Below are 26,641 nucleotides of genomic sequence, written 5' to 3' on the forward strand. Positions count from 1 at the left end.
CTACATTTCGCACATTTGTGAACCACCTGTGGGTAGGTAACAATCAAGAGCATTTCTATTTAAATGAATCAACTTTGATTTCAAACAAGTTGCACTATCAACCTTTCTGCCAATGGAATCCGAGCTCTTTCATAACAAACGTATCGCTGCACTGGTGCTAAAGTGTCTTGTGTAGGACAGAAATAGCAAACGCCCTTTTGTGACACGCCGAATATGGGAATCTGAGCAGGACGGCTACACCGTGCATGACAGCGCAGCAGGGCAGTCAACATCGATTCCATATCGCTTCCCAGTTGCTACTCGAACCGATGGGATGGTGGTGCGAAGACCGATCGGGTGTCGTCTAGCCAAAGAATTCCAGACTCTTTAGTGTTCTCTACCGTGTGCCATCGGTGTTCTGCAGCTGTGCAGGTCTTTGCACCCCTTATTTGCATCGTGTCGGTTGGCAAAAAGCAAGCGAAAACTGTGAATCCTGGTTGGTGTCAGCCGTGCAGCGCTCCTCAAAAGCTGTGTGGGTATATGCGCGTGTGTGGTTTACATTTGCGTCTTAAAAATAAGGGTATGAATCGTCAGGGATGTTGCAGGTTTTTCCGTTTCGTGGCGTACTGGTAACGTGGCCAGTCCTTGGGGCCGTTGTCCACTGGTGCCCAGCTGCCAATAAGTGCCCCCGTTCGGTTGCGTTTGTAAGGTGAAGAATTGTGGAAATTTGTAAAACAGAGAAAAAAACAAAACCGTCTCGCCAGCAGACGAGCAACGTCAGTTCGTTCTAATCCGTGCCAGTGTGTTGCTGCGCCGTGTGCGTAGGTCGCACCGCGACGGGTGTAGTAGTGTCATGAGTGCATTCGGAAATACCATTTCTGTGGCATAATATCAGTTGAGGCGTTTCGAAAAACGACGGCCTACCCCGGCGACGTAGAATATTTTCCAACGAACGGAAAAAGCGTCGACGTAAGGACGTCATCGCGATTGGTCTCAGTAATCTATCCCGTAAAACGTGAAAAGTGAAAGAAGTCTAGCTTGTCTAGGTTCAGCTGTGTGTTCAGTGTAGAAAATGTTATCAACTAAAGTTAAGTGTAAATTACAATCACCAATAGCGTGTTGTAGGACCTTTAAAGTGTAGTACCGTGTAGAGAGCAGACCGCTAGCGGAAGCTATCGGACTGAAGGCGTATGATGTCCTCATCGTCGACGTCAGCGTCGTCGTCTTCGTCATCCGCGATGCGCAGCCCTGGTGAGTGGATGGAGGCGGACAGCCTACGGGATATCCTGAACACTGCCATCCTGTCTAACGTCGATGCACCGGATACACTGGGTAAGAGGAACTCTGGAGCGCGCGAATGGCGACTCACTCCACCCACCTTCTGATGTCTTATTATTCTTTCAATTTCCCCCCAGCGAGTGATGTGGACATTGATCCATCATTGTTTGCCAGTGGAAGCAATTCACTCGACTATCCCGTAGCTCCGCTGCAGCGTCTTCAGCGCCCGGAAAGGGAATTCAGTCAGGGCTTCCACAACGAGGCCTATCCACGGAGGAATATGTTCTGCCTCGACGGATTGTCGTTGCTCAACTCGGACGGTGGAGTGGCTTATTATCCACCGATGGACCCACCGCAGGACGTGCCGGTCCAGCTGACGACAACAGCGACAACGATCCCGTCGGTGGAACCGCCCAATCCGATTCCCCCAACACCTGTCACGCAGCCTACGGCGGCAGTATTTACATCAAGTGCCGGTACGTCGAGTACCACGACGGCGGCACGGCCCTGCCGAATGCGGAACCACCACTACGATATGCTATTCCCCACTGCGCACTACCGAACGCATCCGCAACGGGAACGGCCGGCCGTATCGTCGAGTTCGTTTGGAGCGCACGCCACCCACGGCGGTCGAACGTTCAAAAACGACACACCGATTCCGCCGGCTAATCATCCGTACATGCCGCGCGAAGGATACCATCAACCGCACCGTCCCTCTCCACCAACCTATGTACCGCCGGATGAAAGTGCGCAGATGGGAGGTCAAGAATCGGGTAGGAATGGCGCATGCAACGGCACCAGACGAGCCATGAAGCGTTCGCTGAGCGGAGAACGTAGTGATGATGAGCAGCGGCAACAACCGGCCAGAATGGCCACCGGTTTGTCCTTCGAGGAAAGAGAACTAAGACAAGGCGAAACGTCGTCAACTGCAGGAGCTGTGGTGAAGCTAGAAAATGGATCCCAAAGCGAGGAATGTACGCCTCCGGTAACTGTAAAGACAGAACCGTCGACCTCGGGGCTGGAAAACGGAGCACCTGCGCCTCCAACCCGGGACGATCTGCCGATAATTGCGCCGGAGTTGCTCAAAAGAGAACCGAATGAAGATGAACATGTACCACCACTACCCAACAATTCCGACACGTTTCGAGAGCGGGATGTGGTTCCTCGGTCGCACGATAGCAGTGGCCATACGATAAAGCAGGAACCGAGTGAATGTAGCGGAACAAACAGTACCACGTCAGTCGTTGTATCGCCAGCGGCACCAGCTGTAGGTGCGGGATGTTCGTGCCAGGAATGTTTAGCCGGCGTGAGTAATGACCATCCGCGCAGCGAGCGTACCTTTTGTTCCTGTACTGTCGCTGCCGACGCTCCACCATCATCTCCTTTACCATCGTCTTCGGCAGCGTGTCCACCACAGCAGCAGCAGCCAACGTCGATTAAGGTGGAACCGTGCGAAACTGCACAATCTCTCGTCGATGTTCCTTTGCCACCAACGACGACGGCATACACGGCTGATTCCGGGGCGGAAGTTATGCCGCAAACATCACCGGCCAGAGCTGAAGCTGGTGTCGGTACTTCGACGGTCGCTCCCCCTACGGTGGCTACCGAGGTGGTTAGAAGAGAACCGGCGGTGGTGGATCTGCCGAGCACGAGCAATGCCGCCCAGTCAGGCAGTTCGACGAACGAACCGTCAACCAGCGGCAGAGCGAAGCCATCGACGCTCAGAAAAGCTCAAGTTGAATGGGGAATGGGTCCGGAAAGGCCCAGTACGAGTGGGCTTGTAAAACGTATTTTTACCGCTAAACAAATGGAGATACCAACCGAAAAGTACAATCTTTCCATGTACGGCCCACCAACGTGGGATCCTCCCAGTTTCACAGATGAAGAAGATAGTGAAAATGATGACGGGGACGATGATGAAGAGAGCGAAGATGACGATGATGACGATGCTGACGATAATGATAGCAGCGGTAGTTCATCGTCGAGCGACGGCGACGACCAGGCTAAGCACAAATTGGTGAAGTGTGAGGGAAAGGCCAAGAGTTTCGATAGCGACGACGGGATGGATGTTATCTACATGGGTCCGTATCGAAATTTGAACGAAAGGATCGGCCCGCCGAGTCGCGATCTACGGTCGGACCAGGAACCGGGTAACGGACGACGCACGGCGGGCGATGGTGAAGAGTCCAACGGCGCTGAACCACTAACGCCTAGTACCGCCGCTAATGCTGGTGACGGTTCCTCCGGCCATCCAGGTTCGTCGGGACCGGACACGGAAAGTTGTGGGCGAAGCAGAAAGAGCGATGACACGTCTGCTGCAACGGCCTCCTCCCGTTCGACCCAAACGGGCAGCTCGGATGCACTGAACGCACCGGATTTGCAGCTCGATTGGATCACGGACACGAGCAGCATCAGCGACGAAAGCGATGACGTAATTATTTTAGGTAGCGTGTCCCCGATGCGTGGCTTTACTTCACCACCTGCCACCCCCCGTGACCGTGAGCCGATCGATCTGACGAACGATTCCGAAGACGACGACATCGCGCGCCGCCGAATGACCTCGACGGCGGTCCCTGCTCGGCGTAGTAAAGCGAACGAAACGATGCCACACGCACAGTCACGCACTCGGGGTATCAACGATCGGCCACCACTGCCACCACCGGTGCCATCGTCGTCCGGAAGTCATCCCGTTCTGCGGCATCGTTCGGCCGTGTTCTATCCGTCGACGGTGCGAAGCAGTGGCGCGGTAAGTCGTACCGGTGTCCGTGGGGACATGGGCCGGATGCCGATGTTGAACGCTATCACGCAACCACCGTCGGTGGTGGGTGGACACGAGCACCGGCTGTCCCGGTACAGTTCCAGCCGCTGGTGGGAATCCGCCTACTACCCGATTCCTCACATGACGTCCGGTTCGTCCCGAACGGGAGGAGGGGGAGCGGGTGCTGCTGCTGGAGGTCACCATCACCACCATCATCACCATCACGTGCGTTTCGTGTCTTCCGGACGAGGTTCTGGTGGTGGGGGTGCCGGCGGGAGCCGCAGCAGTTCACGATCCCGCTGTCCGGCCATGGGTCGTCCGGAGTTACGCTGGAGCGGTCCTTTTTCGGGGCACCATGCGTGCGAATTCTGCGCTCCTCCCATGCGCCAATCCTCGTCCATAATGCGCCGCTCTCCGATCGTGACCACCTCGTACCCGTCGTCGTCGAGTCGACATCGCAACGCTAACGCGAACAGTAATAACAGCACTTCACCGTTGCTGGTGGACCTGCTGGACGATCCACCGTTCGGTGTCGACGATGGTGCCGGTGACGGGCCAAATGATCTCTACCGCGCGACACCTCCCATTCCGCCGCGCTCGTCCACGAACGATGGAGCGGCAAGCCAGTCGAACGCCACCGGATCGTCTGACGGTTCGTCCTGGCGTAGTAACCAGGTCCCCCTACCGGTCGAAACTTGGATCGACCGAACGGTTGAAGGTTCGGCAGCACCACCATCGGCCACCTCCGGGCGCGAGAAAAAATGCTGCCGCCGCGGTGGAAATGGTGCTAGTTCATCCTCCGCTACCGCCTCTGCCACCAACGATCCTGGTCCGATCGATTACTCATCGACACCGGGACCATCGGCGGCAACCGCGCATGCCGTTCCCCTCAACGACCACAACAACAACAGCAACAGCAACAGTCACTTGCCGCAAGATGAGCGGGCACTAGCCCACTCACGCGAGATCGTATCGCTGCTATGGGACGAACCGCGCCGATGGGCGCCCCCACCTCCTCCGCCGGCCTCCGAAAGCCGCCCACACGGCCGCGCGACGCAAACCTTGACGCCTCCGATGAACATTCCGAGCCGCGCCAATTCACCGCCCGTCCGCTGGATCGCCGTTTCGGACACGCTCAACTGCACGGACGAGGCGTGGGCCGCCCAACCGCCGGCGCACAATATTCGCCGTCTCCACTTCCGGCCCTCTCGGCAAGCCTACCCGCCCCACGAGAACCTCTGGGTACGGCAGCATAACGCGGCCGAGGTGCAGCGCCGCATGATGTCCATCCCGGCGGATGACTACCAGCATTCGCCGCGCCATAACATCAACAACAACAACAACAACGCGATCCTAGTCCGACGCAATGCCACCTCCACGATGGCCAGTGCTGGAGCGCAGCCACCATCGCAGCAACCTCCGCCTCCTCCACCCCCACCGCCACCGCCTCCGCCAGCATCCGGACCGATTACGGACATGTTTTCCTCCCAGCAGCTGCCCCACCCCGTCCTAGCCCACTCCGCCTCGGCATCCTCTAGCAGCGTGGCGGGTGCGGTGTCCACCGTCCGCCTGCAACCTCCCCTACTGGTGCCCGTTCCCGCACCCGCACCGGTCGGGCATACGGATCCTGCGGCCGATCTCGTTGCCAGCGGCGCTCGGCCGCAGTTCCTTACGAGCCGCCGGGGAACCCTGTCACACTACGGCGCTCCCTCGTCCTCTGCGTCGTCGTCGTCGTTGCTGGATGGTCGTAGCACTGGCCTAACGCCGCCACCATACGGATCCCTACCGTGGGGTACCGGACACTACCATCACCAGGGTAGTAGTTCCATCGCTAGCGGTGCGGCCGCTCAGCACGAACCGCTGGACAATTCGCGCGTCGCATCGCTCCGGGTTCGACGTTTGCACAACACGCACAGTCCGCATTACGTACTACGGTGAGTAACTATGGTTGTAAAAATGGCTTGTTTCGATTGCTTCAACCAACACTGGTTGAGGTGTGTTGTGGTCTCACTCTTCTTGCCTGATGATGAACTTTATGCAACGCATCATTTATATTTGATGTTGCTTAAATTATCGTTGGGAAAGGTAACATGATTACAGGCCTGATATGCTGTTTTCTCTTTAAAATCTTATTATAAAGCGTTGAAATTCGTATAGGATGCATGAGACAAGGCACTTAACATATTGTGTTACTTTATTTTGTTTAAAATCAGTGTAATTCAGCAACACTTTTACCTACATCCAGCTAGAAGCTCCCGAAGAACTGCGACCTAGATTCGACCTGGCCAATGGAGGAGATCCAGCTTTTTCCTTTCATTTATTGGAATGGCGTCTTTGTTGGAATGATATTAGTTTGTTGGAACGTAATCTCGAAGTTTGTAACAAATGGTAGCAAGTTTAATCACATTTAATCAAATATTCCAACATATTAGATTTGAAGGTGATCTTCTATGAGTTGGGAGACAATATGTAGGAAGGCTACAGAGTTGGGTGTGTCTATTATGAATGCCTTAAAGTTATTTCGAGTCTACCTCCGGGGCTGTTCTACAACGACTAGTAAAACTTATTAATCGTCCTATCCCATTTGTTTTTCCACAGTCGCAACGATCATCAGCACGTCCATCATCACATGTATCATCATATTCCGTCGCAAACCAACTTCCTCTCAAATCCGCCGGAAATTCAGTTCAGCATCGGGGTGAGTCCTAACGCACGTCCTCCTTGTTCTCCATCTCTCTCTCCAGAATGGAAAATGCTCAACGACTACGTTTTACCTGCTCCTTTCAGCTTCGGCCGAGTTTGTTGTCCAGCTTGAATCGCTTCGTGCGAGTGATCGAGGACACCTGTACCAACCGGGGCGCTACGCAGGTAGGTCGGAGTGGAATCCCCATTTCCCCGGTGACGATTAATATTTAACGGACATTTTTCTCGGCGGTTCCTTAGGAAATGATCGAAACGAATACGTTCCCGCATAAATACAAACGGCTTCGGCGTGTCAGCGAGACGGACGAGGATAGCGAAAAGTGCACGATCTGTCTGTCACAGTTCGAGATCGACAACGACGTCAGGTGGGTAGATTAAGTCGAGAGAAATGTGTCCTCTCTCGTGCACTCGTGGACTGAAAATCTTATCTCAAACCGGTTCGGTGTTTCGGTTTCCAGACGCCTTCCGTGCATGCACCTCTTCCACAAGGATTGCGTCGACCAGTGGCTAGTGACGAACAAGCACTGCCCAATCTGCCGGGTCGACATCGAGATCCACCACACCAAGGACTACACCATATGACAACCGGTGGACGAAAATGTCCGTTCGGCTGCTGCTGCTGCTGCTGCCGCTGGCACTGGCACATCCTACCGCTACTACACGACGGCACTAACGACAACCGGCGATCGGCGTACGACGGCCAATAGCGCGTCCAACACTACCACCACACGGATTCCGCTTCCGATGGGGGCGGAACTGCACGTCTCGTTCAGCGGCGATGCGCATTCCGAGGGGGCCGTTCCCTCCGACGGTGGTGTTACGGTGCTGCCCGACGGAGACGACGATGACGATGGTGGTGGCATCGAGGAAGAAGAGGAAGAACACGACGACGAGGACGCTGAGGAGGGACCGGAAGGGCAAGAAGTGGCGGAAGCCGACGATGATGAGGAGGAAGATCGTCGTCTGTTGGATCGCACCCGAACGATACTGTTCGGGCCGGCGCAGGAAGTGGTTGGTGCTGGTCCGGCAAACGGTTCCCCCGCGGTGGATAGTGTGGCGGAGGGTGGAGGTGGCAGCATGCTTATCTACTTTCACTGAGCTTCGTCACTAATGGCCAAACGAATCGGTATTACCACTACGTCACTACGACTGCCAAAACGGTTCGGGGGAAACGACGATATTACTACCCTTTTTTTTTCTACACCTTTTCTCAATTTTATAAGCTTGTTAAATATATTCATAGTAAAAAGGGCGGGCAGCAAGTTTGCCACTATTCGCGCAAAGAAGCCGATCTCTTCGCCTCTAGAAGAGGGGGAGCAGGCCAAACGTGGGGTATCGTAGGTTCGTGCGATTTGTAGGGCGCGAAAATAACATACGGAGGCGAGATCAAAGCCTCAAAAACCAACAAACACATCCTATACTAGAAAGAATGGGTGCCCGGAGTGATCGGAAAACGATCAAAGCAGTCAAACCTGTGTGCTCTATTCGAAGCTAAGCATAATAATACTTTTATGGCAATAAATAAATAAATTGTGAACTATCAGTTTGTTCTTGTATCACCACATGTTCCTCGGTAAACAGGTAGCGCTCCAGTATCCAGAATGGTGCAAAGAAACCAGAACAAAAACACAGATGTTTGCCTCGGAGCGGAACAACGAGCAGTAGGCAGTGAGAGTTTCTTTGCTTTCTTGCTGAATTTGCTTCCGGATGCGCTCCGGGCTTGGTGCGAGAAATGGAGCAGATTGCATGCTACCTATTTTATTTGCATAGTGCCCTGTTACCTTCTTCTTTGCTGACGCAACCCTATTTTACACGTGTTCGGCAGCATTTTTGAATAATCGACAGTAATTAAAGTTAGCTATTTACGATGTGCGGGTATTACGTAACAAATTATTAACTTTAATTTTCTTCGGTAGTTTTTTTTTTTGCTCGGTAAGGGGTTGGATGAACAAAATTTGCATTGCACCGTTTTTACTTGATGCATGAACGATTATACGAAATACGAGAAAAACGGGTTTTAGTGCTTAATTTCATATAAAATATATGAAATATCGTGTTTTCCCGCATTGCACCAGCGATGATACTGAAACTAATCTTTCAATAACATGGAAGGAGGGAAAATAAAAATCAAAAAAGGCATTTTTTCGGTATTAACTACCGTTACGTTAATACCGAAAAAATGCTTAATTACAAAGCCATCGGATAAAACTTAAAACACCCAACACAAGGCGCGATTGTAGGACATTAGCATTTGTTTTATTTGTTACTTATACGTAAATCGCTTATCTCTCCTAAAGTATGGTTAGGTAAATGTCTAGAAATAAATCCCCACCCCGCGGCATCGGCGAAGGTGCGGTCCCATCCTATGCCACCGTTTGCGCTACGATGGCGGGTTTTGCTTGAAAATGAGTTTTTCTCTGCTCAATCGTCACGTGGAAAAAAGGGGTCCGCGGCTTGCCAGGTGCCAACACCCAGATTAGCAGCAGCATTGTACTCAGGGGGAGGTGAGCGAATGCCAAAACGGTGGCCATAAAAGAAATGGAAAAATGCTAGGCATAAGACAATGGGGGACAAGAAGGCAAACAGTAATGAATTTGACGTTAAGAGTAGCGCCATTGCGATTACAGTACATAAACAGATAGAGACATATCAGTGGTGGGGCGGGGGAATTACAATTAGAAGATTCTGTAAGGTGCATAAGCACACGATTGTATGTAGTTTAGAAAAAAAAGAAGATATTTCCTTTCCCGTTCCCTATGTTGTGCGCCATTTGCCATCGGACACGATACACGATTACGGTTAGACTACAGATTAAAACGTACGGCGGTTCCGTATTTGTTCCTCATGGTGAGCGATTTGATGTCGTTGCGATCCATCGGGTATGACATACTTCTAATACAATATTAACCGGCGGCTCCCTCCCAAACGGCGGCCTTTAAGGAGTAGTTGCTATCGACCATCGCCTCTCCATTGACCCATCCGCCAGGGTCGCAACCGATTCGGTTTGCTTCTAGCCTTCCTCACCAGTACCACCATCGCACCCGGTGTCCCGGGGACGTCGGTGAAAGCGGGCGAAGGAGCCACGCCCCCGTCCCCGGCCGCGTACGACGACGTTGCTGCTTCGGTTGAGCTTCAACGGTGGCTGCTGCTTCCGGTGGAGGCTTTTCTGGCGGAGTTATGACGGTGGAGGTCCGGCGGGGCCTGCCTGTGGAGCGGTCGCCGGCGGCTCACTGGGTGTGTGATGGTCCGAACCTTCGGAGGCTGCGCCCGGAGGAACCACCCCGGTTGCTCCTTCCGCGGTGGGAAGGGCCACCGCCGCCTCGGGGGACCCGGAAGGGGAAGGGTTGCCCGACGTTGACCGGCTGTCCGTTGCTGTGGGAGGAGGGGCGGTGGTCGCGGTGGCGGCTGCCGCTGGGGAAGAAGCCTGCGGCGCTTCCGTCGCGTCCTGCTGTGACGAGGCTTGCGGTGAAACCTGCTGCGACGAGCCGGAACCAGTCGCCATCGCCGCCGAAGGTGGCGGTGGTGGGTGGGAGGGATCGGTCGGGAGTGGCGGCACGCTGCCGGTCGCCGACGGAGGAACCGCCGGCATAATATTATTTGGCCCCATAGTGCCTTCGGAAGGATTCGTAGAAACTGTTGGGGGCATGCTGCTGGAGGAAGGGGTAGAAGGAGGGATACCGTTGGGCGTCGGCGCTGGCGGGTTGACCGATGGTGAGGAACCGGCTACCGTGGCCTGAGGGGCCACTGCTGGTGCTGCTGCTGCTGCTGCCGCCGCCGGAACTCCAGGAACTCCCGGGCCACCAGCGGTAGACGGCGTCGGTGGCTGCTTGTGAATATCTGCAAAGGGGGAGCCAAAGAGGGCGGGGAAGAAAGAGTTTTCCACACGTTAGTCAATGGTACGCCTTCGGGCGGGTGCATTTCTCATTTGGGTCTGAATATCGGACTCACTAGTTCCGCCCGGGTTGTTGCTAGGGTTTCCTCCCGCCGGGGCTAATGCTGCTGCTACCGCTGGCACACCCGGTCCGGCCTGTTGGTGCTGGTGGATGTTCGAAGGGGGACCCGCCGGTGTGGGAACTCCGGCGGTTGCCCCGGCTGCCATGGGACCGCCGGTATGCTGTTGCTGCTGTTGCTGTTGCTGTTGTTGCTGCTGCTGCTGTTGTTGTTGCTGAGCTTGCGCTTGAGCTTGGGCTTGCTGTTGCTGCCACTGACCCTGCTCCAGCTGGAAGCGCTGGTGCGCCTGCTGGCGAGCCCGGAACTCGGCCGCCTTCAGCTGCTCAAGGTGGAACTGCTGGCGCTCCTGGATGAGCTGCTGGCGCTGGTACTCCAGTCCCTCGCGCTCGCGCTCCATCGTCGTCTCGAGCTCCTCGAAGTGGCGCAGCTTTATCTCGAGCTTCTTCATCTGCGTCTCCACCAGCAGCGCCACCAGGCTCTTGATCTTGCGCTCCTCGACCGCGGCCAGATGCTTCGCCTTCACGGCGGCGGCGGCCAACGCGGCAGCAGCAGCCGCCTGCAGGTTGCCCTCGTTGAACAGCTTCGGATCGGTCCCGCCGTTTGCGGACTCCTTGCCGGTGGCCACCGTCGCGACCGTTCCCTCCGGTTGCGTCGTGCTGGCCGCAGTTGCACCACCGGCAGCAGCCGAGCTTGTGGTCCCATCCTTGCCATCCTTGCCACCGTCCTTTTCCTTCGGCGCTTCCGACGAGCCGCCTGGAGTGCCCGGAGTGGCAGGGGCCGACGCCTCGGTCGATGGTGCTGCCTTGTCTGGAGCGGCTGTTGCATCAGAATCAGTTGCCTTAGTGCTGTCTTCGGAAGCTTTTTCTTTTTCTTATCACACGAACAAACCAAAACGAAACGAGAAACAAAAATAACTAAATTACCAAATGAATGCAGACGTGTAAACGGGCGGTGGTATGAAAAAGGGCACATGAGAAAGTAATGTTATTTAAACAAACCGCTACTAAACTACTTCATCATGCTCAACTTGTGCTACTGGTTTAACTTTCAAGTTAACCTTAAGATATCTGTGTACGCTTAAGTACGCTGTGTGGAAATTCAACACTAAACAATCATAGTAAGCTTTGCGTAAGAATAATCAATTTTTGTGAATTGAAAATCGCTTGGCTAAGAAAAATTGCGCCTGCTGAGAGTGATGCCGAAATGCAGCCAAATCTCAGTGCAATTATTGCATTGCACTTGAACAACGAACTCACCACCATCCTCTTTCTTCGACACATCCTTCATCTCGACATCGGTGCTGGCTGTGGTGCTGGCCGCCGCCGGAGTAGCTGGCGTTGTTCCACCACTGGCCGGTGCTGATGCGTTCCCGACGGCGGGTGTGGTAGATTTGTCCGTCTCTTCCGTCTCCTTATCTTTGTCAGGGCCGGTACCGGCAATACCGCTCGTGGCTAATCCGGCGTATGGATCAAACTTTCCTCCGAAGCTGGACTTTTCCACATTTTTCAGGTGTGCGTCCATCATCGTCGCTGGAACTTCATCCTACAGCGGAAGGAAGTAATGTTGCATTGCTGTTTTTTAGACTTTTCATAGTCGTTACACTTACCTTAATTGCAGCAAACTCTTCCATGGCGGCTTTCGCGGCGCTGGCCGCAATACGGGGATCGACTACCGAGGCCAAGAATGCGACCGTCGACATGATCGGGTTGCCGGCCTTGCTGAACGGAATCGGCTGGTAGGACAGTGGGCCCAGGAAGGTGTTGTCGTCCTCCAGGTACGGATCCTCGATGGGTAGTCGGAGGAAGTGCAGAATGCATTCGTCCTGCGTGCGCGATCCGACGTGCTCGCACACCTTGTTCCAGTCGTCCTTGTACATCTCGAGGCCCTCGAGCAGCAGTAGGGTTTCCTGCTCCGTCCACTCTCGTGTCATGCTGGCCGCGGTCTTGTTGCGCATGGCGGCTGGCTTCCTCGTGTACTGATCGAGACGCAGGCCAAACTGTCCGTTCGGGTCGGCCGTCGGCGCCAGGGAGAGACTGCCCGGCTCGACCTTTATGCCATCCGGTCCGACGGTGGCCGCAGTTACTCCCGGAGCTCCGTTGGCACCCACCGCACCCGGTCCCGCCGTCAGCCCATCGTCCTTCTTGTCACCGAGCAGCGCACCCTTGCCCTTGTCAAGATCGAGCAGGTTCTTGGCCGCTGATGGTTGAGCCGTCTTGGGAGGGTTGATCGGCTGCAGTCCGGACGGTGTGTCGCTGAGCACGTGGAAGTGAGAAGTTGGAGGCGGTCCCATCGGTGTGGGACGCGAATCGGCATCGATCTGGTAGTTGATCAGACCCCACTGCTCGAGGAACGCGTGGACGCGCATGATGGCGCACACGTCACCGGCCAAATTGCGGCGGCAGGCCGTGCTGGTAAGATACTCGGTCGGATTGAGCCGGTACGTGTCGATCATGAAGTTCCGATAGGCCATGAAGATTTCCGGCGTTTTCGATTTGTTCTTGCCGTTGAAGAACTCGGGCAGAGCGCGCTTCTCCACCACGTGTATCGAGTTGTAGTCGAACCAGGCCGAATACGACGGTACGATGATGTGGTGCGTCTGCTCCGTCACGTTGTCCTCCAGGTCGTCCCCTTTGCCATCGCGTGAGGGGAAATCTTGCGTGTTACTATTGTCGCTCGTTTTTCCCGCCTGACTGTCGTCACCCCCGGCACCGGAACCACCGCCCGGGCCACCGCCGCCACCCGTACCCGATGCATTCACCCCACGCTCGAACTCGTCATCCAAGTCGGTAACGCTGGCGTACTTCATCGGCATCATGTCCGGATCGGGACGTTTCGGTTGCGGTGTCGCTGGTCCGGAAGTGCCCGAGTTGGTCGAGCTCGGCTTGACCTCGGTGATATTCGTTTCCGGTGTCGGATCATCCATGTCCTTCGTGAGGTCCTCCGATTCTTCGTCATCGGCACGGGGCTTCTTCTGGAAGGCGGAAGTCGACGCAGCCGAGGCGGCCGGCGACCGATAACTCTTCCGCTTGCCACCCTTACCGGCGGCGGGCGAAGGCGACCGTTTGCGCTTCGAGTTGACCACTTTGGGTGTCTTCTTCACCTTATCCTCCACACTGCCGGCCGTTCCACTAGCGGGGCCCGACGACATCAGATCCTCCACACCGAGCCGATGCGGGTGCACTTTCTTTCGACCACTCTCGTCCACCTCGTAGTCTTCCTCCGACATCCACTCGTTGTATTCGTCGAGATCGATCACCCACGAGGCCGACACACGCCAGCGTTCGGCCGGTGACGGCGGATTATCCGGAATGTTGTCGGGCAGATCGAACGTGTTCGGTACCCAGGTGTCGTACGACTCCGGGAAGTAGTACCAGTGGATCATGACATGCTTCTCGCGGCGGAACGTGGGTCGCGCGTAATCCTCCGGCAGCGGATCAATGACGGGGTAGATGACGTGTGTCGCTTCCTCCTCGTCGACCGTTATCTCACCCTGATGGTTGGTAACGATGTCGGTGATTTTATTCGCCGTCGCGCGGTCCACCTCCGGGCGAATGTAAACGATCGGTAGGCGCATACATTCCGCCTCGATCAGCGCCGTTTCGATGTCGAGCACCATTTGTCCGATCGGGTCCTTGCGCATCGGATTTTTGTTGACGGTAAAGTCGAACTTTCGCCAGCGCTGTTCCGCCTTGTACCGGTACATCGTCGAGAGGATATGGCACAGGGCACCGCCCGGCTTGAAATCCATGAAGCATCGTATCTGCAAGCGAATCAAGGATCAATGAAGGCTACAATGTGGATGCTTGCCGGAGGCTTGGTGAATATTTACCGGTAATCGCGTCGTCGGCGGATCCTGAGAATTTTTGCCCAGTTTTGCCTCCTGGTATTGGATGAATTGAATGATCAGATGTGCTAAAGATTCCTTGGTCGGTGGATCTTGTGCAAGGAACTAAAAGGGAAAGGAATTCAAAACATTATGAACACGAAATCAAGGCACAAAATTCACTTTGAAAAAAAAAACAACAATTCACAATCAACCCACTTTGGGGAAGCTTGGTGAGGCATCCCGGTGTTCGTTTCCCTTTCTCTTTCACTCTTTCGCTTTGCAACCAAGTGTTGCTGGGATGATAAAATTATTTCAGAAAAGCAAAACATTCACAATTGTGCTTCGGCGATGAAACTGAGGAAAGTGTAGTCATATTGGCACTTTTGCATTACGGGAAAAGCACGAAAAGCCCAACAAAATGCAGCACTTGTTTGCCGCCTGTCGATGGGACAAAATGGCTCGCCATTTGCCTGTAAGCATCACCGCATCAACACCACCGTACCTTCTTGAAGTTTTTCTGCAGCCAGAGGCGCACCGTCTCGAAGCCCTGCAGTGTTTCCGGCGCGGTGAAGAACTCGGCATTAGGATTTCCATCCTTTTTGGGCCCCAAAGAAACCATTTCCATGGGAAATCACTTGCACACACCGTTTACTTTCTGCTGGTTTCTACTTTTCACTGCGACGCTTGTGATTAGAGTTCCACCGAACGTTTGAGAGTTCCGACCTGTTTTAGGTCCGTTCCTTCCATTGGAACTGTGCACCTAGTTCCGTGAAGTGACGTACGGAGTTTCGTCATCAATAAAATATCGCAAAAAAGTGCCATACTTTGAGAGTTTGCTTTTAGAAAATAAGTTTAAACTTTTTTTACTTAACTATTGAACTCTCGGCTGTTGCAAAATTCAAAATTAATTCGCTTCTTTTTGTTTAGACCTATTACTCCGTTCCATGCAATGTACATTACTCCCGTTCGGAGTTGTAGTTCCATGAACTAAATCAAGCTACACTAGCGCGCGTTGCGCCAAAGTATGGTACTAATGCCATGAATCATCGTCATTAGATTTGAAAACACAAAACGTGATTAAAAAATTGAAGTTAATTAAACTATCACGTATTTTCTGTGTGGTAATTGAAATTAAATCAATGTCATCATGATGATAGTAATTATTGCACATGCACTTTTTTCAACATTTGTGTATTTGGGAGTTTTTTTTTGTTTTTACTCCTGTTCTTATCATTTCAACTAACACAAACCTTTTTTTTTGGGTAAAAATATGTGTTTTTCATTCAATTTTATTTTCTACCACCCACAAGTGACGTCGGGCGGTGGAATTGCATGTTTCCGTTATTGTTAAATTTTTTTACTGATCTCGTGCGTTGTATATCAAATTTCATTTCAGATTAGCCCTAGAGGCATTTTAACACTTGCATCTACGTTTGTATGATCATTTTGTTATTCTGCATATATTCGCCCGTCTTTTCCTTTTTCGTTTCTGTATACATGAATTGTATGTGACTTGAGAGAGGAAAACTTTGGAAATTCGTTCGTTATTTTGCAATTGCACCCACGCGTGCACGCTCGCTTTTTGCTGTTTTGTTGCTTCTGCTTCCGTTGTTTCAACTACGTGATGAAAAGGAGGGGGGAAATGGGGATTTAATGTGATTCTACTAGTTTGTGAGTGTAACATATTTCTCTGAGCTAATTGCGATGATGCGTATGCGTTGAGTTATGTTTTGGCTAAATTGAAGGGTGTGCTCTGTGTGATTGTATCTTGCGCAATCAACCCGCGCCACACGCCAATACCTTTCTGCTTCGCTCGTCCGCCCGCTTTGCAATCATATAGAACATGATATTTCACTACAGTGTTGTGTGTGGCCACTTAACAACGTACAGCGACGGAAAGATGCACAGCTCACTCTTTGTGGGATGCGGCTTGTGTTTAAGGACCTTCTCTCCTTCGTTTTCCCCTGAGTGTACCTAGGGTACACGAGCTCTTTTGTCTACCTATATTTGAGTTTTCGTGGATTTAGTTTGTTAATCTCTGCCTACGAATTTGATTTCCAACACATGAACAATTTTTTATTAATGATGCTGTTTTTTATACACTACAAATCGTGTGCAACGCATATTTTTTACGTGACGTATGTGTACCACATACACTGAATCTCTTTACTTCACATATCTATCGCTTTGCTTTTGCCCATTTGTAGTAGCGCGTGTGAGAAATACAGAATTTCTTATGCCTCTTACTCAACTATCAACTGGAGGGGTTTTTATTTCTTTTTATGTTTCTACTGCTCTCCAACACGCATCGTGGGCATAACTGAATCATGTTTGAAACATGACAAGATTTAATCTGTTGCGTTTCCCTATGTTTTCCTTTGTTTTTTGTTTATCAGTTGGAAAATATGGCCGTAGGTGTGTATTAGGGATGAACTTCCTTGGGCTATTGGTTTCCTTTTTATTTTTTCCCGCAGCAAAAAGGGGTCGCCGAGAAAATCTCTGATCGATTGTGTTCGTTCGTTTTCACCCTGTAACACTATCGCTTAAGGTCGGTTATTTCGCTATTTTTAATTAGTCTACCTCCTAGTATTTCTTTTCCATTTCTCGCTTGCGTATTATATATCTTTTGTTTTTTTTTTTTTTTACTTTGTTGGAAAACAAATGGGAATGACTCGGCATCGTTTGGCCCTAAGGATTGTGAGAGCGTTTTTTCTTTTAATGTGCATGTATGTCGTGTGATTGTTGAATCCTTTTGTCGGAGTGAAAACGTAAAATCTACTGAGGTGTGTGCACACTACATTTTACTGCGATAGCTTCGTAACACGCTATCGATGGCCTCGCTTTTCGTGACACGGCATGATGCGTAAAGGTACCAATATGGTAGGGATAATCATGCAAAATGGCTTCTAAAGTCGGGAGCGATGGATCCGTCGGCACAACAATGGCCTTCCCCACCCAGAAACAGGTGTCGTAAGGGTTCCTCTCGTACGTACGGCGTATATTTGTTTCTAAACCTTTTTAATTTTAATTTTAAAGTTCTAACTTTTAATGTCTCTAAGTGGTTGCTTTTCCACAGTCGTATTAAAAAGGCTTGCATAGGTGTCCACAGGCGGACAACAAGGGATGGATGCTAGTGGAACATACACATACACACACACACACATACTAACACAAAAGCATCTACATTTGTGAACACTTATGCAGAGAGATGTGTTGTGAAAGAAAAAAGTTCGAAACCGGGGCGTAATATCCTTTCGCCTTAACATTGATGAATTTTACCGTCTCCAGACCAACTTGTTTAGCTGTGGGGAATAGCAGCTTTGACCACACTATGTTATCACACCAAATATATGCTAGAGAGGGCCGGCTACACTCATCTCCATCGATCGCTTCTACGTACTACTCACAGTAAAATTGCTGGCATTGTTAAATCGGTTGTACTTTGTTACTACGCTTCGATTATTCTTTACAACATAAAGTTACTTCTTCTCTTTTTTGTTTATTTGTTTGTTTGTTAGTTTGTTTAAAGATAGCCATCCCCTGCCCCCCCGTAGTGCGGCCGAGTGGTTTGGCGATGGTTGTGTTTGTTCTATCACTCTATGTACATGATGCGGAAGAGTTTGTGTCTGCCGTGAGTGTGTCATGCCAGCTGCGTCACTTCTTCCAATTTGCTCTTAACACTCTCATCAAACATTTACCCTCGACCTGCTTAATTCTCTTTTTTGTAGCTTACAATCTAAAATCACCAGTTGATCCCCATACGATCCAGAAGATATGGTTCCACAAGTTCCCGAACTTTGTTTCCGTTACATGTGTGTGTGTCTCGCATCCTCTTGCCTTCCCTGGTCGGCTTGTTCTGCACAATTGGGCCCGGCCATTGCACGTTTCCTTGCTTTTGCTGTAGCTCTTCCACTCCACCTTTCCCGCTTTCCACAATCCTTGCTTGTTTGTTGGCATTGATTTATGGGGGTTTGAGAATTCGCAGAATGCTATCCTCCGCCGATAGCGGATGGAGTTCGTGCAAGGTACTACAACTCCCTAACGAGGTTAGCGAAACAAACGGATAGTATCGTTTTTCCTACAAGCTAAAAAAAACTTATTCTGCATACGAGCATTAAGGTTTGTGTTACCATCGGCTTTGCACGTTTCTATTTCCAGACTCATGTGTTGAATGTTCTTACGTTTATCTGAAGCTCGATTAACTGACACATTTGGAAATGGCAGCGCGTTCCAAACGAATTCTCGCTCAGCGCCAGCGAAAAAACCGGTAGCAGAGTAGATGGGAAGATGGTGTATGTGTGTTCCTGTGTTGCTGTAGCGTATGTGGGGCCATTTGGGGGAAGGTGCCCCGTTTCGCTAATATACTTAAATAGGTGACTATTGCATACTTGATACGAGATACGAGTATATCCGTGCTATTGTAACTATTGTATAGCGTGAGTGTGGGTGTATATTGTAGTTTGTGAAATATTCTTTATTCAAACGGCATGAAGTTTAACTTCTACACCCGATGAAATCAACGGAAGTTCGTAACGACCATCAATCTCGCCGGTAGGTGTATTGAAAAAGACCGCACCGTAAACGTGCCAAGGAGAGATTGTTCTAAAGCTGAAAGAAACGGATTACAAAAAAGAAAGAAGCATATTAGGTTTAGGCTCACTCACAGAGATTAAAACGTTTTTTTTTAGTTTTTTTCGTTTTTTTTTGTTTTAACAAAATGACTAACAAAAGGTTGTTGTCAGGTTGTGTCAATGCTTTACGTACCCTTCAAGTTTGCCACCGTTGCCGTCCTTCGTTGTTCAACTAATTTGGTTGCTGCTGTTCCTGCTGTTGATGCATTTGCAGTTGCTGCTGCTGGTGATGATGGTGTGTTTGTTGGGAATGCTGCTGCTGTTGCTGCTGCTGCTGCTGTTGGTGCTGAAGTTGATGTTGCTGATGTTGCTGAAGCAGCGATTGTTGTTGCTGCTGGTGACTATCCGATTGTCCTGTGGGTTCAAGAGAAAACTTTACTAACGATCTCTGCGACCAAACTGGGTAGCGGCGACGACGATTGGAGGCCATTGGTTTTACGCACCACTGTTGATATCGGTCGGTGTAATCGGGCCAGCTGATTGGGGCGTAAATCCGGGCTGCTGGGCCATAGACTTTTGGCGCACCTCCCGTATCTTCAGCTGTAGACTTTGTTTGTTCGGAAATATGTCACTGTGCGCCAGCTGCAGGAAAGGCATGAGAAAATTATTTCAATGAATTTTATCACAAGGAAGGAAATCGTGCACCAACCTGAAAGCTGTTAGTGGCATGGGTCGACGGGAACATCCCGTGCTCGTTGAACAGCTGCACCACCAGGTTGCGCCGCTGCTCGAGTATTTTCCGGTGGCCCTTCTCTTCGGCCGAGTTCACCGATCGCTGCGACGGCGTCTTGGGCGTCCTGGGGGACCGTTCGTCTCCTCCTCCGCCACCACCTCCTCCAGTGGTTCCTCCCCCTACAGCGCCACCTCCAGACCGTCCCAACTCAGCCGTCATTTCTACGAAAAGCGAAAAGTGACCTTTACATTCATATTGTTTGCCGAACGAAGATCTGCGACCCTTCTTGTGGCCACGCTCCTTGCTTACCTTTGTACTGTTCCATGTTGAAATCGGGTCCGAAGAACCGGTTTCCGATCACGTACGAACTGGACGGTGTGGCCGTGCTGGAAAGCGGAGCCGCGCTGCCGTCCGAGTGTAGATTGTTGTGCTGGTCATCCTCCGTAACTGTGCCAACATAAAAAAAAACCGTGGGTGGTCAAAACATATTCCATCGACGATGGAATCTGAACACGGTCGTCGTGTTTTGTGAGTCTTACGTGTTTTGTGAGTCGTGGTTTGCTTCTTGCGATAGTTTTGCGTGAACACTCGTGGCGACGACGCCGTGATGGCACTGGGCGAGTGGCAATCCTCCGGCTTGAACTGGGGCAATGTCTTAAACTTTTTCTCAAAGTCCACTTGTCGAAGTACACTGTAAAAGGAAAGATAAACAGGAAGAGTTACCATATAGAATGACCGTGCGTTTCTATTTACTTCAGGTTAGAAACAATGAGTTTAATTGTCAGAAAAACTAAAGAACGACAAAAAAAAATGGTCAATTTAACTTAAATGTTTCAGTAAGTTTTTCAGTTTTCAAACGTCAACTTAAACTGCCCTAAAATCATCATCATCATCAAACACTTACTTATCCATATCGTCGGGTTTGGCCTTCCGGAAGAAAGCTTTTTTCGCGGCGGACGGTGAGATCTGGCTGTGGTAGTCCTCCATCGACGCGGATGTGGGCGTTGGCAGTGCGGATGGCATCGCGGTGTGGTTGTGGTTCGTTTCCATCGGATGGTGCGTTTCCTCGTCCTCGGTCATCATCGGCTGCTGCTGCAATGTGCCATTGTTTTGTGGCTGCTGCTGCTGCTGCTGCTGCACCGGTTCGGGCAGCGTGCCACTGTTGCTGCTGTTGCTACTGTTGCTGCCACCGCTCATCTGGCGTCGCTGGAGCGGTGCTCGGCCCAGCTGGGCTGGGGTCGGTGCCAGGATGAACTTTTTGCTCTCGGGCGGTACCCCAAAGTCCTCGTCCGTTTCCTCCTCGTGCGAGGGATCGGGTTCCGTACCGGCCGCTGAGACCGTACTGCCCGTCCCGCCATCGCCCGACACGACCGACGACGTGGAGGAGGAAGAAGACGACGAGTTGTTGCCGCCACTGCCACCGGACGTGCTGGTGGAGTTGGGTGTGATGGGCAGGTGCCGCGCTGCACCGGGCGATTCCGGGGGTTCCTGTTTGACCGTCGAGTACTGCTGGATCTGCGCCGGGTAGCCCTGTGTTGTGGAGATGAGAAGATTCGATATTCGATTGCCTTGGATCAAATATTGTACGGGAATAGTGGTGGCGGCGGTGGCGGCGGCGGAAGCGGCAGTGATGGTCGTGGTGGACTTGCCGCTAACGTTAACCACAGAATCCGACGACGATGCCGACGATGATGACGACGACGACGACGACGACGACGACGAAGATGATGAGATGGTGGTAGAAGTAGTAGTGGTTGATGAAGGGATGGTGAATGATGAAGATACTGTTGTCGGTAGGATGGTGGTTAGTTTCACGCTGCCATTGCTGGCGAGCCGGGTTGTGGGACCGATCACAGGAAGGGATGACGAGGAAGGCGATGTTAGTGCGTAGGCAATGGTGGAAGTGGAGGAGGAGGATGAGGCACCGGATGACGAGGGACAGACGGCAGACGTGGTAAAGAAGGTGGTGGCGGCATGGGGCTGCGCAGGCTTGATGGCGTACGCGGGCGAACCGGTCGCCGTGGACAGACTGGCGAACGAAATCTTGGACCGATCACTTAACGTGAACTGTTGGTTATCGGGAAGGACTAGGGCAAACTGCAATCGAGACAAGTGTAAGTAAGTGGGAAGAACCGTTAGTATGCGCGCTACCCGAAACCTTGCTAGGGGTAAACTACACAAACGGAAAGCAAAAGCGAGAGCGCGTGCGTGAGTCAAAATTTAGTAAACAGACCCCTCGCACCAAGAGCAAACGCTCACTCAGAAGCAGCAGCTATATACTAACTCCTCTGGCGATACTTGTGGTGGTGCGTGACCGTAAGAGAAAAGTGGTGCGAGCGTGCATAAAAGTCTACTGAATACTATAAAACCTATGCTATCTTGCAATGGAACATCACACGTTTACGGAACCGGAAAAATCGATTGCAACTACCGGAGGGGCTCCCATTCTTCTACAGGAAACCAAGAAACCAGGAACCAAGAAACTACAATACTGTATTAAAAACGCTAACTCTAATCATTCTAAACTCATTGAAGAAAATAAATGCTACAGCATTCCAATAAATAAAGGTGGCGGAATAAAACTCGAGAAACGAAGGAAAACCTCAATGCACAATTGCAACTATGAAGCCACTAGAAAGCATATTAACATTACCATATTTTCGCGTATATAAAATTACAATTGTACTTTAACAAAATTCTTTGAACAAAATTAAACCAATAAATTTTTGTATCCCTTTAGTTCTCTTCTATCGACCTTAAAGTTTCCATTATTTATTTTTTTTAACAATTCTTTGAAAGTGGTTGTAAATCTGTAGTTTTATTTGTGCTGAACAAAAGTGATTTTATTGCTCCAATTACATTGCCATAAAAGTCTAATTCGCAAAGACCAATTTCAAGTAATTAGAATACAAAAATATGTTAACAAATAGCAGTAAATTGTGTATTGAAAAGCTCGTATAATATACGCAAAAAGACGATAATAACATGATTTTTCATTTGCTTTTCAAATACCAGCGCGGATATGAAAAGCAATTCAAGCATGGATTTCAATACTATTTTAACGACCTTAAAATGTTTTAGGCCTGATTGTTACATAGCGATTAAACTGAGCTAAGCAATATAATTTTGCCAGAAAACCAATCAAATTTGTGGCTTTATAATTGTGTGTATAATTTTCCCATTCCCGACTACAAATTATAGCGGTTAGCGAAGAGGAAGACCAAGACTATTTGACTATCAGCTAATATCTACATTAATTTCGTTTCCAATTTCACAAAGCAGGTGTAAGTACTCAACCAAGAGCACGTGGCCAGATTTGGAGGGAGATCGAATTCATACCGGGCGAACCATACGGGGAGTTTGTCAGGGGGAGCGGGAGAATGGTTTTGGGTTTCGTTTGGGGAAAATAAAATGCAACTGATTGATGTTGGTAATGGATGAAAAGTGCAAGAAAATGAAATTGCAAAATGACATACAGGCGAGAGATGTGTGTAAAATGGGTAAACTATATTGATTGAAAAATCTACCAATAGCAGCTAGAGCTCTAAGGTAATCGAACCGGAATGAAAGAAAAATTCGAAACGTTTGAAGCAAAACCAACCCGACGAATTTTCGCGGGTCATATTTCACTCCAGCCGTTACTCACCTGCGGGCAAAGCATAAGTTTCTGGCGCCCCGGAAGCCGCTGGGTGGACGTAAGGACAGCCGTGGCCGTCGCCGTCCCTGGATGATGACTGGAGGGCGTTGTCATGGCAGCGGCGGCAGCCCCACTCAAATCGGTGGCCATTGTGGCGACGACGTTGCTATTGTTCAGCAGCGAGTAGCCGATGGATGTCACCGTGGCAGCGGGAGACTGCGTTTGGCCTGCGTGGTGTTGATGCAGTAACGAACCGGTAACAGCGGACGACAGCGAGAGAGTCGAAGGCAATGTGGAGGAGATGGAGGAAGCGGCCGTGATCGTGGCCGACGAGGACGATGATGACGAAGACGAGGGCGTCACGGGTAGAACTGTTAAATTTGTTGGATTAATCATTATAATCGATTGTTTCGTGTAACTGCTGGAGGGAGTAGTAGTAGTGGAGGTGGTGGTGGTGGTGGTGGTGTTGATGGCTGTTGGAGGAATGTTGTTAGAATGATTCGATTCAGTCGAATGCGATGTGGTAGTACGGATGCACTTTCTATCGTTAGTATTGGTCAGTGTAGTCGAACTGGTAGTGGGAGTAGTAGTACTAGTGGAGAAAGTGGCGGAAGTGGTGTGATCGGCGGGTGACCCAACGGTACAATTGTTAGTAACACTAGAGGAAGCACTGAGAAGGATATTATTAGCACACTGGCTCGAGCCGACTACACTAGCGTTGGAGGACGATGTGGCAATCGCGACGGTTTGGCTTCCAGCCGACAAAGACGCGGAGGCATTTCCACCGCCGGTCAGAATAATCTTCTTATTCCCATCTCTGAGGATCGCCGAAAGAATCTCTCCTCCAGTGTTGGTTCCACCATTAACGATTGTCCCGAGCGTTGGACAGGGTTGCTGTTGTTGCTGTGTTGCCGTTGTGCTTCCGTGTAGCAACAATTCGTTCAGTGACGCCTGTGTGAGCACAATAATACTCCCGGTAGGAAGCGATGATGCTCCAGTTCCGCTCGTACCGGATGACGGTGTTCCAATGATCAAGCCATTTGTTCCTGCTGCCGATACCATTTGCTGCTGCTGCTGCTGCTGCTTCACTACCGGTTGCTGTGGGCGTTCGATCAAGATGGTTTCATATACGAGCGAAGGTGGACCACCAGATGACGCCGAGGTTGTTGCAGCTGTTTCATCCGATAGTCGCACAGAAAACTGCCTCTGCACTTGTTGTTCTAGCTTTATGGTCCCCAGTACTCCCGCTGTCCCAGCACCAGCAGCACCGGGCGTTGTTCTGGCAAACATTGGTTGCGAACGAACGAGGGAAGAACTACCACCATTGGAAGGGTTTATAATGTACGTGGTGGGTCCGCCACTGTTTGGGGTTGCTAGTACCGTTGCCGTCTGAACAGTGACCACCGGCGGGTTGCTGGACGATGAGCCGCTGCTGCTGGTTGTGGCGACAACATTTACAACATCCATGCATGATTCGTGCTCCAGAACATTGTTAGTAGCACAACTGTCGACCGTGTCGCTAGTACTATGTGAAACACTAACAACCGGACTGGATGGCTTGGTAATGGTAGTGGTGGTGGTGGTGGCAGTAGAACAAATAGTACTAGCAATAGTGGTAACAACACCGGTGTTGGTAGTGGTATTCGAATTGATGCAATGTGTTTTGGATGATGAAAGCTGATGATTGGAATGATGGGCAACATCTAGATGAGAAGTTGGTGAATGATTGCTTTCGATAGAAGTTTCTGTACGACTAGTTCTGTGGTGGTGATGATCGAGTTCGTTAGCACTAGTGTTAGTAGTGGTAGTAGTAGAGGAAGTAGTAGTAGTAGAAGAATCAGTAGAAGTAGAGGAACTAGTATTGTTGACAACATCCATTAGTAGTTTACCTTGTTTCATGCTCATCACTATTGCGTTAGTACTAGACTTAAGGTTTGCATTGCTACTAGTGGCCACCACCTGGTGATTGTTGTGGTTGTTGTTACCATTAACACTTGCGATCGTGTAACAGATGGTGGGATTGAGGCTTAAAATCGATTTACATTTGTCCGTCGAGGTGGAGCCGCCGCTGCCCGGTGGGGTCACGGTGGTGGTGCTGGTGTTGCCTGCGCTCGATGTGATCGACGACGTTGTCAAGTGTCCATCACCGTTGCTGCTCACGGCCACCAGAAGCTGCTGCTTCGGCTGCTGCTGCTGCTGCTGTTCGGTTCTATGGTGATAGCTGTTTCCACCAGCTGGCTGCAGCTGCTCCTTTATGGCCGCAGTGGAAAAGTTGAAAATGGTATCACCCTGCGAACGACTGCCGCTGCTGGTGGTGATGGTGGAAAGATTTTCTGCCGGTTCCAACTTTATCGAAGCCGTCGGTGTTGACGGGGCGGGCGAGAGTAGATACGACGATGGGTGATCCTGCTTGCCCAACGTTTTGGGGCTCTGGGGCATCGTCTTGAAGGCTCCTCCTAGAAAAAAATATTTCAATGCGTTTGTTAACATCCAAACACAAAAGCACTCCCGCGTTTTTTCCCGCCGAGTATACCTGTTGGCTGGAATGGTGATACCCCGACCGGATTCTTCGGGCTGCTGTACGCGTAACCGATCGGATGGTGATGATGCTGTTGATGTTGCTGATACCCGCCGATCGGCCCTGATCGGGACGTACCGGTGCCGGATACATTGTTACCGTCACCATTACCAACACCACCACTGTTGCCGCCACTGCCACCACTACCGTTGGTGTTGGCAACCGTCGATGTGCCATCGATCGACTGCTGTCGGATTGCGGCCGCTTTGATCGGTTTCGGTTTGCATGTCGTCAAGCCCGCCGGAGCTTCTCCCGAGCTAGACGACGCCGAGTTGGCTCCGCCAGGGGTTGTCGGGACACTTGCGGTCAGTGCCTTAATCGAATAATCCGTTGCAACGTCGCCGTTGCTAGCATGGTGGTAGTGCAGGCCACCGGCGCTGCTTGGTCCATTGTCATCAGAAACCTGCAATGGAGTAGAAAACGATTAATATGAATATCCATAAAGAGCAAGATGAGATAATTGAACGGTTTCTAAAATACAGATTTAAGTAACTAACCAAGCACTGGAATCGTGTTCTATAACTGAGCTAGTATGCAAAACGTTTCGAACTATTTTTCAACAATGTTTCATATCTACAGTATCTTCAGGAAAAAGTGTTAAATCGCGAATCGTGGGAAAGTTTTTCT

The 26,641-nt window shown here is 50.9% G+C and overlaps 3 protein-coding genes across 3 annotated transcripts in view; 1 reads left to right on the forward strand and 2 right to left on the reverse strand.

The window, feature by feature from the left end:
* The first annotated feature begins 395 nt into the window (after nt 1-395).
* LOC131259412 (mucin-19) lies at nt 396-8,255 on the forward strand. Its single transcript, XM_058260899.1, has 6 exons — nt 396-1,311; nt 1,395-5,949; nt 6,614-6,713; nt 6,803-6,883; nt 6,959-7,083; nt 7,177-8,255. Exons 1-6 carry the CDS (start codon nt 1,173-1,175, stop codon nt 7,298-7,300), a joined length of 5,124 nt encoding a protein of 1,707 aa, XP_058116882.1. The 5' UTR covers nt 396-1,172; the 3' UTR covers nt 7,301-8,255.
* Nucleotides 8,256-8,952: 697 nt separating this feature from the next.
* LOC131272539 (SWI/SNF complex subunit SMARCC1) lies at nt 8,953-15,164 on the reverse strand. The gene is made up of 6 exons (XM_058274298.1): nt 14,998-15,164; nt 14,499-14,618; nt 12,276-14,429; nt 11,926-12,211; nt 10,667-11,539; nt 8,953-10,555 (listed from the first exon to the last, which is right to left on the reverse strand). The coding sequence occupies exons 1-6, from the start codon at nt 15,118-15,120 to the stop codon at nt 9,894-9,896; spliced, it is 4,218 nt and encodes a 1,405-aa protein (XP_058130281.1). The 5' UTR covers nt 15,121-15,164; the 3' UTR covers nt 8,953-9,893.
* A 1,893-nt stretch (nt 15,165-17,057) lies between these two features.
* The window catches only part of LOC131259627 (putative transcription factor capicua), a 28,086-nt gene continuing 18,502 nt past the window's right edge, over nt 17,058-26,641 (reverse strand). Inside the window, exons 11-20 of the mRNA XM_058261167.1 lie at nt 25,970-26,417; nt 25,326-25,892; nt 23,446-23,807; nt 20,704-21,896; nt 20,339-20,490; nt 20,109-20,246; nt 19,776-20,020; nt 19,570-19,708; nt 19,260-19,480; nt 17,058-19,103 (exon numbers count right to left, since the gene is read on the reverse strand). Coding sequence (XP_058117150.1) covers nt 19,299-19,480; nt 19,570-19,708; nt 19,776-20,020; nt 20,109-20,246; nt 20,339-20,490; nt 20,704-21,896; nt 23,446-23,807; nt 25,326-25,892; nt 25,970-26,417 — 3,426 coding nt within the window. The 3' untranslated portion in view covers nt 17,058-19,103; nt 19,260-19,298. The remainder of the gene's footprint in view (nt 19,104-19,259; nt 19,481-19,569; nt 19,709-19,775; nt 20,021-20,108; nt 20,247-20,338; nt 20,491-20,703; nt 21,897-23,445; nt 23,808-25,325; nt 25,893-25,969; nt 26,418-26,641) is intronic.

Source organism: Anopheles coustani, chromosome 3, assembly GCF_943734705.1.
Source record: "Anopheles coustani chromosome 3, idAnoCousDA_361_x.2, whole genome shotgun sequence".
Classification (NCBI taxonomy): Eukaryota; Metazoa; Arthropoda; class Insecta; order Diptera; family Culicidae; genus Anopheles; species Anopheles coustani.

Bases quoted from the DNA above. Each gene is read 5' to 3' on its own strand.
- LOC131272539 (XM_058274298.1), bottom strand. From the start codon at position 15,120: ATGGAAATGGTTTCTTTGGGGCCCAAAAAGGATGGAAATCCTAATGCC. The intron at 14,619-14,997 runs GTACGGTGGTGT...TTTCCCTTTTAG, and splicing joins TGCAGAAAAACTTCAAGAAG to TTCCTTGCACAAGATCCACC. The intron at 10,556-10,666 runs GTGAGTCCGATA...CCCCCTTTGCAG, and splicing joins CAACAACCCGGGCGGAACTA to ATATTCACAAGCAGCCACCG.
- LOC131259412 (XM_058260899.1), top strand. From the start codon at position 1,173: ATGTCCTCATCGTCGACGTCAGCGTCGTCGTCTTCGTCATCCGCGATG. The intron at 1,312-1,394 runs GTAAGAGGAACT...ATTTCCCCCCAG, and splicing joins CGATGCACCGGATACACTGG to CGAGTGATGTGGACATTGAT. The intron at 6,884-6,958 runs GTAGGTCGGAGT...GCGGTTCCTTAG, and splicing joins CCAACCGGGGCGCTACGCAG to GAAATGATCGAAACGAATAC.